Below are 12,320 nucleotides of genomic sequence, written 5' to 3' on the forward strand. Positions count from 1 at the left end.
AGACCAACTTAGAAAGTCGTGCAATGCAGGTTAGAGTGCCGTGGACCCAGGCTTGGCTGTGCACACAGGATTTCCGCCGGAAGTGCACAGGGGCCGGAGAAGCTTGCAAAGTCGCGGTTCCCAGCAATGCAGCCCAGCGAGGTGAGGCAAGGACTTACCTCCACCAAACTCGGGCTGAAGAGTCACTGGACTGTGGGAGTCACTTGGACGGTGTCGCTGAATTCGAGGGACCTCGCTCGTCGTGCTGAGAGGAGACCCAAGGGACCGGAGATGCAGCTTTTTGGTGCCTGCGGTTGCAGGGGGAAGATTCCGTCGACCCACGGGAGATTTCTTCGGAGCTTCTGGTGCAGAGAGGAGGCAGGCTACCCCCACAGCATGCACAAGCAGGAAAACAGTCGAGAAGGCGGCAGGATCAGCGTTACAGAGTTGCAGTAGTCGTCTTTGCTACTATGTTGCAGGTTTGCAGGCTTCCAGCGCGGTCAGCGGTCGATTCCTTATCAGAAGGTGAAGAGGGAGATGCAGAGGAACTCGGCTGAGCTCATGCATTCGTTATCTCAAGTTTCCCCAGAGACAGAGACCCTAAATAGCCAGAAAAGAGGGTTTGGCTACCTAGGAGAGAGGAAAGGCTACTAACACCTGAAGGAGCCTATCAGCAGGAGTCTCTGACGTCACCTGGTGGCACTGGCCACTCAGAGCAGTCCAGTGTGCCAGCAGCACCTCTGTTTCCAAGATGGCAGAGGTCTGGAGCACACTGGAGGAGCTCTGGACACCTCCCAGGGGAGGTGCAGGTCAGGGGAGTGGTCACTCCCCTTTCCTTTGTCCAGTTTCGCGCCAGAGCAGGGGCTAAGGGGTCCCTGAACCGGTGTAGACTGGCTTATGCAGAATTGGGCACATCTGTGCCCAACAAAGCATTTCCAGAGGCTGGGGGAGGCTACTCCTCCCCTGCCTTCACACCATTTTCCAAAGGGAGAGGGTGTCACACCCTCTCTCAGAGGAAGTTCTTTGTTCTGCCATCCTGGGCCAGGCCTGGCTGGACCCCAGGAGGGCAGCTGCCTGTCTGAGGGGTTGGCAGCAGCAGCAGCTGCAGTGAAACCCCAGGAAGGGCAGTTTGGCAGTACCAGGGTCTGTGCTACAGACCACTGGGATCATGGAATTGTACCAACAATGCCAGGATGGCATAGAGGGGGCAATTCCATGATCATAGACATGTTACATGGCCATATTCGGAGTTACCATGGTGAAGCTACATATAGGTAGTGACCTATATGTAGTGCACGCGTGTAATGGTGTCCCCGTACTCACAAAGTTCAGTGAATTGGCTCTGAACAATGTGGGGGCACCTTGGCTAGTGCCAGGGTGCCCTCACACTAAGTAACTTTGCACCTAACCTTTACCAGGTAAAGGTTAGACATATAGGTGACTTATAAGTTACTTAAGTGCAGTGTAAAATGGCTGTGAAATAACGTGGACGTTATTTCACTCAGGCTGCAGTGGCAGGCCTGTGTAAGAATTGTCAGAGCTCCCTATGGGTGGCAAAAGAAATGCTGCAGCCCATAGGGATCTCCTGGAACCCCAATACCCTGGGTACCTCAGTACCATATACTAGGGAATTATAAGGGTGTTCCAGTAAGCCAATGTAAATTGGTAAAATTGGTCACTAGCCTGTTAGTGACAATTTGAAAGTAATGAGAGAGCATAACCACTGAGGTTCTGGTTAGCAGAGCCTCAGTGAGACAGTTAGGCACCACACAGGGTACATATACATGCACACCTATGAGCACTGGGGCCCTGTGTGACAGGGTCCCAGTGACACATACATATAGGCCACAAACCTATGAGCACTGGGGTCCTGACCAGCAGGATCCCAGTGACACATAACAACCATACTGAAAACATAGTGTTTTCACTATGAGCACTGAGGCCTGGCTATCAGGATCCCAGTGAGACAGTGAAAACAGTGACAAACACCCTGACATACACTCACAAACAGGCCAAAAGTGGGGGTAACAAGGCTAGAAAGAGGCTACCTTCTCACACAACCCCCCCCCAAACGAAGGACAATAAGGCTAACCTTGGCCAGTTGAGACTTTATTGTCTAAGTGGTGATAGGTAGAGAGTAGCTCTGCAATAGACTGGTTACTCCCTTTATCATCCACTATATGGTTACTTCCCTGTGGGGATGTAAACCACCCTGTTTGAAGTTTTTTAGCTAAGCAACAATGTGAAGATGTTTTTTCAGAGTTTCTATCAGTAAGTTTTAGTTTAGAGCAGTGGGAATTGTCCACTGAACCTATTTGTAGTGATGGAAATGCCAGACAGGGATGCTGTCTCAGAAAAGCCATAGCTGGGCAAAAACTTTGTCCATATGGCTGGAAAAGAGAACAGGGATGCTGTTTCTCTTGAGTTGGAGCAGGGCAGGGAAGCTGTCCTATGAGCTCCACACTAGGGCAGGGATGCTGTCCTAAGTGTTGTGAGGTAGTGCAGGGTTTCTGCACTAAAGTTTCTCTGGGAGGGTTGGAGGGATGCTCCATGTTAACTAAGATGGTGCTCTTTTTGTCACCAATGTTAGTTATCCCACAGAGAGGTACTTCCACCTCAGGGAGTCCAGCTTTGCCAGCTGATGATTCCCTTGGAACAGGTGCCACCCCAGGAGAGGTTTCTCCCACCACAGGAATAGTATCCTGAATGGTAGGGTGGTTAGGGGATACTGTGATACCCTTTTTACCTGTTGATGGAGAGGGATCCTGAGTTTTCAGGCCTTCTCTCCTTTGCTTTTTCATTTCACTTGAAATGAGAGGGAACAATTCCTCAGGGATGCCCAGCATGGCTGCATGGGCATAAAACTCTACATCAGCCCAACCTGAGGCCTCTAGGTCATTACCTAAGAGACAGTCTACAGGTAAGCTAGGTGATACCACCACCTGCTTAGGGCCAGTAACTCCACCCCAACTAAACTGAATTATAGCTAAGGGAAGAAACTTAGTGGAGTTATGGACATCAATAATCTTATACTGTTGTCCAATGATGTGTTGTTCAGGAGGCACTAGGTTTTCAGTCACCAAAGTGAAACTGGCACCTGTGTCCCTGTAGGCCAAGGCCTCAACACCATTTATTGAAACTGTCTGCCTGTACTTATCCATTGTAAGGGGACAAGCAGCCAGTGTGGCAAGGCCAATGCCACTAGGTGTGACAGAAACTGTCTTGGGACTGATTACATCAGTTTCCACTATGGACCCATAAGTGAACCCAACTACACCCTTTGCTTGACTGTTGCCAGCAGTCCCACCACTAGTACCACTACTGCTAGGGGCACTAGAGCTTGATGTATTAGTGGTGGTAGGCTCAGGGGGTTTACCTGGACAGGACTTATCCCCTGGCCTATGGCCTCTATTTTTACACACAAAGCACCAAGGCTTTTTAATGTGTGCAGGTTGGGAAGAAGAGGAAGAATTTGTTTTATCCCCACCCTCTGAAGAGTGTTTAAGATTTGAAGTGGGATCTTTGTTTTTACCCTTATCCCCATGCTTATCTTGAGATTTTTCACCATCTTTCTTCTTATTGCCATCTTTGTCACCCCCTGTATGAACTTTTCTGTTCACCCTTGTTCTGACCCATTTGTCTGCCTTCTTTCCCAATTCTTGGGGAGAGGTCAGATCAGAGTCTACCAGGTACTGGTGCAACAAATCAGACACACAATTATTAAGTATATGCTCTCTCAGGATTGTGTTATACAGGCTTTCATAATCAGTAACTTTACTGCCATGTAACCACCCCTCCAAGGCCTTCACTGAATGGTCAATGAAATCAACCCAGTCTTGTGAAGACTCCTTTTTGGTCTCTCTGAACTTTATCCTGTACTGTTCAGTGGTTAAGCCATAACCATCCAGGAGTGCATTCTTAAGAACTGTAAAATTATTGGCATCATTTTCTTTCACAGTAAGGAGCCTATCCCTACCTTTTCCACTAAATGATAGCCATAGGATAGCAGCCCACTGCCTTTGAGGGACATCCTGTACAGCACAGGCCCTCTCAAGTGCAGCAAACCACTTGTTAATGTCATCCCCCTCCTTATAAGGGGGAACTATCTTGTGCAGATTCCAGGAATCATGCTCTTTTGCAGGATGACTATGGGGAATACTGCTGCTGCCACCATGGGTATCTAAACCCAACTTCTGTCTTTCCTTCTCTAATTCTAAAGACTGTCTATCCAAATCCAGCTGTTGCTTCTTGAGCTTCAGTCTGGTTTGTTCCACTCTCAATCTATTGAGCTCCCTTTCTAACAATCTGTCATCAGGGTGGGTGGGAGGGACATTTCTAGATACAGAGGTATGATGGGAATGAACAGAAGGAGACCTGTCCCTTACAGAGGGCACCCTAACAGCTTGGCTACCAGCATAATGTGAGAGCACACCATCAGTATGGTGTGATTCAATTTCTGTACCAACTATGCTAGACTGTCTAGTAATGGGCAGGCTGAGAATTTTCTTTCCTGAACCTTTTCCTGGGGGAGTCCCTGGATCAGATTGAGAACCATTAGCTACTTTTTCACCAGATTGGGCACTTATGGCCTTATCCTGTACTCTAAGCATATTAATTAACAGTTCTAAGGAAGGATTCTTCCCTACACTCAAACCTCTCTCTATGCAGAGACTCCTTGCTCCTTTCCAGCTAAGGTGATCATATGCAAGTTTGGACAGTTCAACTTTTTGGCCTGTGCCAGACATTTTTAGAGAGAGTTAAAGTGATAGACAAAGAGAAAAAAGTTTTCAGAACTTTTTGGAAAGACAGAAAAAAACTTTTTAAACTTTTAAGAACTTTTTGAAAGTTTAGAAGTACTTTTCAGCACTTAGAAAAGAGTGAAAAGAGGAAATGCAAAACTTTTTGGCTATGTGTATATACACTGACCTTGTTTTGTATATTTTTCTCTTATGAAAAGTACAATGACAAGAGTGGTAAGTAGTCTCAAAGCACTTATCCCACCACTGCACAACCAATGTAGGAGGCTGGACTGGCTTGTAGTGAGTACCAAGGGGTACTTGCACCTTGCACCAGGCCCAGTTATCCCTTATTAGTGTATAGGGTGTCTAGCAGCTTAGGCTGATAGATAATGGTAGCTTAGCAAAGCAGCTCAGGCTGAACTAGGAGACGTGTGAAGCTACTACAGTACCACTTAGTGTCATATGCACAATATCATAAGAAAACACAATACACAGTTATACTAAAAATAAAGGTACTTTATTTTTATGACAATATGCCAAAGTATCTTAGAGTGTACCCTCAGTGAGAGGATAGGAAATATACACAAGATATATATACACAATAGCAAAAATATGCAGTATAGTCTTAGAAAACAGTGCAAACAATGTATAGTTACAATAGGATGCAATGGGAAAACATAGGGATAGGGGCAACACAAACCATATACTCCAAAAGTGGAATGCGAACCACGAATGGACCCCAAACCTATGTGACCTTGTAGAGGGTCGCTGGGACTATTAGAAAATAGTGAGAGTTAGAAAAATAACCCTCCCCAAGACCCTGAAAAGTGAGTGCAAAGTGCACCAAAGTTCCCCTAAGGACAAAATAGTCGTGTTAGAGGGAGAATGCAAGGAAAACACAAATCAGCAATGCAACAACGACGGATTCCTGTCTGAGGGTACCTGTGGAACAAGGGGACCAAGTCCAAAAGTCACAAGCAGCTCGTAGCTGGGCAGATGCCCAAGAAATGCCAGCGGTTGGTGCAAAGAAGCTCTTACTAGGCTGAAGAACTGTGAATACTGCAAGAACGACAAGGGCTAGAGACTTCCCCTTTGGAGGATGGATCCCCCACGCCTTGGAGAGTCGTGCAGAAGTGTTTTCCCGCCGGATGGACGCCAACAAGCCTTGCTACACGCAAATCGTGCGTTTGGCGTTTTTGGACGCTGCTGGGGCCCAGGAGGGACCAGGAGGTCGCAAATTGGACCTGCAGAGAGAGGGGACGTCGAGCAAGACAAAGGGCCCTCACTGAAGCAGGTAGCACGCGGCGAAGTGCCAGAAACAGGCACTACGAGGATGCGTGAAACGGTGCTCGCCGAAGTTGCACAAAGGAGTCCCACGTCGCCGGAGACCAACTTAGAAAGTCGTGCAATGCAGGTTAGAGTGCCGTGGACCCAGGCTTGGCTGTGCACACAGGATTTCCGCCGGAAGTGCACAGGGGCCGGAGAAGCTTGCAAAGTCGCGGTTCCCAGCAATGCAGCCCAGCGAGGTGAGGCAAGGACTTACCTCCACCAAACTCGGGCTGAAGAGTCACTGGACTGTGGGAGTCACTTGGACGGTGTCGCTGAATTCGAGGGACCTCGCTCGTCGTGCTGAGAGGAGACCCAAGGGACCGGAGATGCAGCTTTTTGGTGCCTGCGGTTGCAGGGGGAAGATTCCGTCGACCCACGGGAGATTTCTTCGGAGCTTCTGGTGCAGAGAGGAGGCAGGCTACCCCCACAGCATGCACAAGCAGGAAAACAGTCGAGAAGGCGGCAGGATCAGCGTTACAGAGTTGCAGTAGTCGTCTTTGCTACTATGTTGCAGGTTTGCAGGCTTCCAGCGCGGTCAGCGGTCGATTCCTTATCAGAAGGTGAAGAGGGAGATGCAGAGGAACTCGGCTGAGCTCATGCATTCGTTATCTCAAGTTTCCCCAGAGACAGAGACCCTAAATAGCCAGAAAAGAGGGTTTGGCTACCTAGGAGAGAGGAAAGGCTACTAACACCTGAAGGAGCCTATCAGCAGGAGTCTCTGACGTCACCTGGTGGCACTGGCCACTCAGAGCAGTCCAGTGTGCCAGCAGCACCTCTGTTTCCAAGATGGCAGAGGTCTGGAGCACACTGGAGGAGCTCTGGACACCTCCCAGGGGAGGTGCAGGTCAGGGGAGTGGTCACTCCCCTTTCCTTTGTCCAGTTTCGCGCCAGAGCAGGGGCTAAGGGGTCCCTGAACCGGTGTAGACTGGCTTATGCAGAATTGGGCACATCTGTGCCCAACAAAGCATTTCCAGAGGCTGGGGGAGGCTACTCCTCCCCTGCCTTCACACCATTTTCCAAAGGGAGAGGGTGTCACACCCTCTCTCAGAGGAAGTTCTTTGTTCTGCCATCCTGGGCCAGGCCTGGCTGGACCCCAGGAGGGCAGCTGCCTGTCTGAGGGGTTGGCAGCAGCAGCAGCTGCAGTGAAACCCCAGGAAGGGCAGTTTGGCAGTACCAGGGTCTGTGCTACAGACCACTGGGATCATGGAATTGTACCAACAATGCCAGGATGGCATAGAGGGGGCAATTCCATGATCATAGACATGTTACATGGCCATATTCGGAGTTACCATGGTGAAGCTACATATAGGTAGTGACCTATATGTAGTGCACGCGTGTAATGGTGTCCCTGTACTCACAAAGTTCAGTGAATTGGCTCTGAACAATGTGGGGGCACCTTGGCTAGTGCCAGGGTGCCCTCACACTAAGTAACTTTGCACCTAACCTTTACCAGGTAAAGGTTAGACATATAGGTGACTTATAAGTTACTTAAGTGCAGTGTAAAATGGCTGTGAAATAACGTGGACGTTATTTCACTCAGGCTGCAGTGGCAGGCCTGTGTAAGAATTGTCAGAGCTCCCTATGGGTGGCAAAAGAAATGCTGCAGCCCATAGGGATCTCCTGGAACCCCAATACCCTGGGTACCTCAGTACCATATACTAGGGAATTATAAGGGTGTTCCAGTAAGCCAATGTAAATTGGTAAAAATGGTCACTAGCCTGTTAGTGACAATTTGAAAGTAATGAGAGAGCATAACCACTGAGGTTCTGGTTAGCAGAGCCTCAGTGAGACAGTTAGGCACCACACAGGGAACATATACATGCACACCTATGAGCACTGGGGCCCTGTGTGACAGGGTCCCAGTGACACATACATATAGGCCACCAACCTATGAGCACTGGGGTCCTGACCAGCAGGATCCCAGTGACACATAACAAACATACTGAAAACATAGTGTTTTCACTATGAGCACTGAGGCCTGGCTATCAGGATCCCAGTGAGACAGTGAAAACAGTGACAAACACCCTGACATACACTCACAAACAGGCCAAAAGTGGGGGTAACAAGGCTAGAAAGAGGCTACCTTCTCACACTTGGGTCGCATCAGAGCCGATTGGGGATTTTCTAGCCCTTGGGTACTACCATTACTTTCCATCCAAGAACCCGAGTCCTGTTAAGAAATGTGCACAGCCCGGAGTGGCCTCCTGATCAGTGTCGGAGGGACTTGGGGATCTGAAGAACAAATGACATAAAAGTACTGTGGGTGCAAAATTGCAAGAAATGACGGAGTGAACTGTTTTCATTATTGGTCGTATTGCACAAACCTTTTGCATCCCAGCAGCTAGGAGCCTGCTGACTGAGTGCTACGTTTCAACACTTAAGCTTGGAGAATCAGACAGATGTTTAAGCTGGGTACACCACTTATGCTTTTAGCACAGAATGTTTTTTCCTCTTTTATGGGAACACACTGGATCTTCTTATGTTTCGCTGGAGGAGCATGAATTGATTGTATTACTGGGCCCATCACTCTTTCAATTTCCTGCTCTAGGGTGGAATCCTTTGAAGGAGTTCATGCTCTGATCAGCTCAGCCTGGACCCTGCCAGGCTGCAAACATGCCAGAGCCCAACGTGTCCGCCAGAGCAAGCATCTCCCCTCCAATAGACATGCACACCATGAACCCAGCGGCCGACCCCAGACGCATGCGGCGCATCATTGCGGAGGATCCAGAGTGGTCACTGGCCATCGTACCGCTGCTGACCGAGCTGTGCCTTCGGCATATCGTCAATAACTTTGAGAGTAAGAATACTTTATTTTAACTTATTGTGTCTACACCCTGGACTTTCACTCGTGTATGTTACAGAAATATGTGTTTTCTTGTCACAGGGACAGTGGGCAACTGGATAATAACCTGAAGCTGACACTTCTCCACTCTGAACGTTTTCCAATTTTCTCCTCTGACACTCTTATTTCCTCTTCTTGTTAACACTAGGCAGCAGTCTCAGACAGGAAAGGACATGCCCATGAGGAGTGATATAGAGGAGAGAAAGGATTATCAGTGTGGAAAAGAGAGGGAATGCCCACAGTAGTTCAAAGCATAAGGGATGTCATCATTGTCACGGAGTAAGAGGAAATGCTAGCCTGACCCTACACAGAGGCTGAGTTAACTCTCTCTTCCAGACTCCAATGACAGAGACTCCTGAAGGTGGACTCATCCTGGCCTCTTAGTCTGATGAGAGTTAATTCTGTCTACTGAACCATGCTGTTGTAGATCTCTGCAGGTGGCACTTCCTGAATTCTGGGATGATTAGAATCAGTTCTCTCTACCAGGCATCACTGGCTGGCTTGACTCTGAAGGTCGACCATTCCTGGCCTCTTGGCAGAATTGAACAAGTTACTTACCATCATTATTGCTGTATCTTGTAGAAACCCTAACTAGCCACAGATTCCTTACTTTAGAATATTCCCCAGGAGTTAGACTGGATCATGAAACTCTTGAGCACTACCACCTCTTGCCGGTACTTGGCATCAATTGACTTCACGCCTGCATCATCTGCACTGGAAGTGACATGCATGGTGCCTATATAGCAGCCTCCCAGCTCGCTGACTTTGTGACTTTCCGCACCAGAAGCATGCAGTTCATGACTGTTTCCTCACCAGAAGCATGCAGTTCATGACTGTTTCCTCACCAGAAGTACTCAGTTCATGGCTGTTCCCTCACCAGAAGCACGCAGTTCATGACTGTTTCCTCACCAGAAGCACAAACCCTCAGCAGAAGGTCAATACCACTGTGTAGAGTCTAAGGACCTACAGTGATCTTTTTAGGTGGATGGGAGGGTCGGTAAGGAATCTGCAGCTAAATAGTCTCTACCAGATAAGACTTTACCAAAGGTAAGTGATTTGTTCTTCTGATAGAGACTTCTACCTGCAGATTTCTTACTTTAGAATAGATACTGAACCAATACCTCTGTTGAGAGGATCTGCGAACTGCCTCAGACCAAAAATGCCCATCACAACGGACCTGGCTGCCGAGACACTAGTGTTTCGTAAATGTGTGCAAAGATACCCATGTAGCAGCCTGACAGATATCCTGGATAGGAACTCCACGAGTGTAGGAGGCTGGCCTGGCTTGTAGTGGGTACCAGAGGTACTTACACCTTGTGCCAGGTCCAGTTATCCCTTATTAGTGTAGAAGAGGTGATTCTAGCAGCTTAGGCTGATAGAAGGTAGCTATAGCAGAGCAGCTTAGGCTGAACTAGGAGACATGCAAAGCTCCTACTATACCACTGGTGTCATATGCACAATATCATAAGAAAACACAATACACAGAGTTACTAAAAATAAAGGTACTTTATTTTTATGACAATATGCCAAAAGTATCTCAGTGAGTACCCTCAGTATGAGGATGCCAAATATACACAAGATATATGTACACAAAACCAAAATTATGCAGTAATAGCAAAAGGAAGTAATGCAAGCAGTGTAAAGTTACAGTAGATTGCAATAGGAGCACATAGGTATAGGGGCAACACAAACCATATACTCCAAAAGTGGAATGCGAACCACAAATGGACCCCAAACCTATGTGAGCTTGTAGAGGGCCGCTGGGACTGTAAGAAAACAGTGAGGGTTAGAAAAATGGCCCACCCCAAGACCCTGTAAGGTAGTTGTAAAGTGCACCTACAACCCCCAGAGAGCACAGAAGTCGTGATAGGGGGATTCTGCAAGGAAAACCAACACCAGCAATGCAACCAAAGTGGATTTCTGGACCTGAGTACCTGTAAGACAAGGGGACCAAGTCCAAGAGTCGCGACAGTGTCGAGAGTGGGCAGGAGCCCAAGAAATGCCAGCTGAGGGTGCAAGGAAGCTGCCACCGGGTGGAAGAAGCTTGGTGTTTTGCAAGAACGAAGAGGACTAGGAACTTCCCCTTTGGAGGATGGATGTCCCACGTCGTGAAGAAGCTTGCAGAGGTGTTCCCATGCAGAAAGACCGCAAACAAGCCTTGCTAGCTGCAAGGGTCGCGGTTAGGGTTTTTGGATGCTGCTGTGGCCCAGGAGGGACCAGGATGTCGCCACTTGGATGAGGAGACAGAGGGGCCGCCCAGCAAGTCAGGGAGCCCTCACAGAAGCAGGCAGCACCCGCAGAAGTACCAGATCAGGTACTTGGAAGAGGAGTGAACCGGGGTCCACCTGAAGTCGGAAAAGGGAGTCCCACGACGCCGGAGGACAACTCAGAAGGTTGTGCACTGCAGGTTAGAGTGTCGGGGACCCAGGCTTGGCTGTGCACAAAGGAAATCGTGGAAGAGTGCAAAGGAGCCGGAGCAGCTGCAAATCACGCGGTACCCAGCAATGCAGTCTAGCGTGGAGAGGCAAGGACTTACCTCCACCAAACTTGGACTGAAGAGTCACTGGACTGTGGGAGTTACTTGGACCTAGTTGCTGAGTTCCAGGGACCACGCCTGTTGTGCTGAGAGGGGACCCAGAGGACCGGTGATGCAGTCTTTTGTTGCCTGCGGTTGCAGGGGGAAGATTCCGTCGACCCACAGGAGATTTCTTCAGAGCTCCTGGTGCAAGAAGGAGGCAGGCTACCCCCAGAGCATACACCACCTGCAAACAGGCGAGCAAGCCGGCAGGATGAAGCGATACAAGGTTTCAGTAGTCGTCTTTGCTACTTTGTTGCGGTTTTGCAGGCGTCCTGGGCAGTCAGCGGTCGATCCTTTGGCAGAAGGTGAAGAGGGAGATGCAGAGGAACTCTGGTGAGCTCTTGCATTCGGTATCTGAAGAATTCCCCAAAGCAGAGACCCTAAATAGCCAGAAAAGGAGGTTTGGCTACCTAGGAAGGAGGATAGGCTAGTAAGAGAGGTAAGAGCCTATCAGAAGGAGTCTCTGATGTCACCTGCTGGCACTGGCCACTCAGAGTCGTCCAGTGTGCCAGCAACACCTCTGTTTCCAAGATGGCAGAGGTCTGGGGCACACTGGAGGAGCTCTGGGCACCTCCCCTGGGAGGTGCAGGTCAGGGGAGTGGTCACTCCCCTTTTCTTTGTCCAGTTTCGTGCCAGAGCAGGGCTGAGGGATCCCTAAACCGGTGTAGACTGGCTTATGCAGAGATGGGCAGCATCTGTGCCCATCAAAGCATTTCCAGAGGCTGGGGGAGGCTACTCCTCCCAGCCATCACACCTATTTCCAAAGGGAGAGGGTATCACACCCTCTCTCAGAGGAAATCATTTGTTCTGCCTTCCTGGGCCAGGGCTGCCTGGACCCCAGGAGGGCAGAAAC

The 12,320-nt window shown here is 49.1% G+C and overlaps 1 protein-coding gene across 1 annotated transcript in view; it reads left to right on the forward strand.

Annotated features, from left to right (window-relative positions):
* Window positions 1–12,320, forward strand: part of TCTE1 (t-complex-associated-testis-expressed 1) — a 171,032-nt gene that overhangs the window by 58,675 nt on the left and 100,037 nt on the right. Inside the window, exon 2 of the mRNA XM_069236383.1 lies at window positions 8,596–8,844. Within this exon, the coding sequence (XP_069092484.1) occupies window positions 8,661–8,844 (184 nt within the window). The 5' untranslated portion in view covers window positions 8,596–8,660. The remainder of the gene's footprint in view (window positions 1–8,595; window positions 8,845–12,320) is intronic.

The sequence above is a fragment of the Pleurodeles waltl genome, chromosome 5 (assembly GCF_031143425.1).
Source record: "Pleurodeles waltl isolate 20211129_DDA chromosome 5, aPleWal1.hap1.20221129, whole genome shotgun sequence".
NCBI classification, from domain to species: domain Eukaryota; kingdom Metazoa; phylum Chordata; class Amphibia; order Caudata; family Salamandridae; genus Pleurodeles; species Pleurodeles waltl.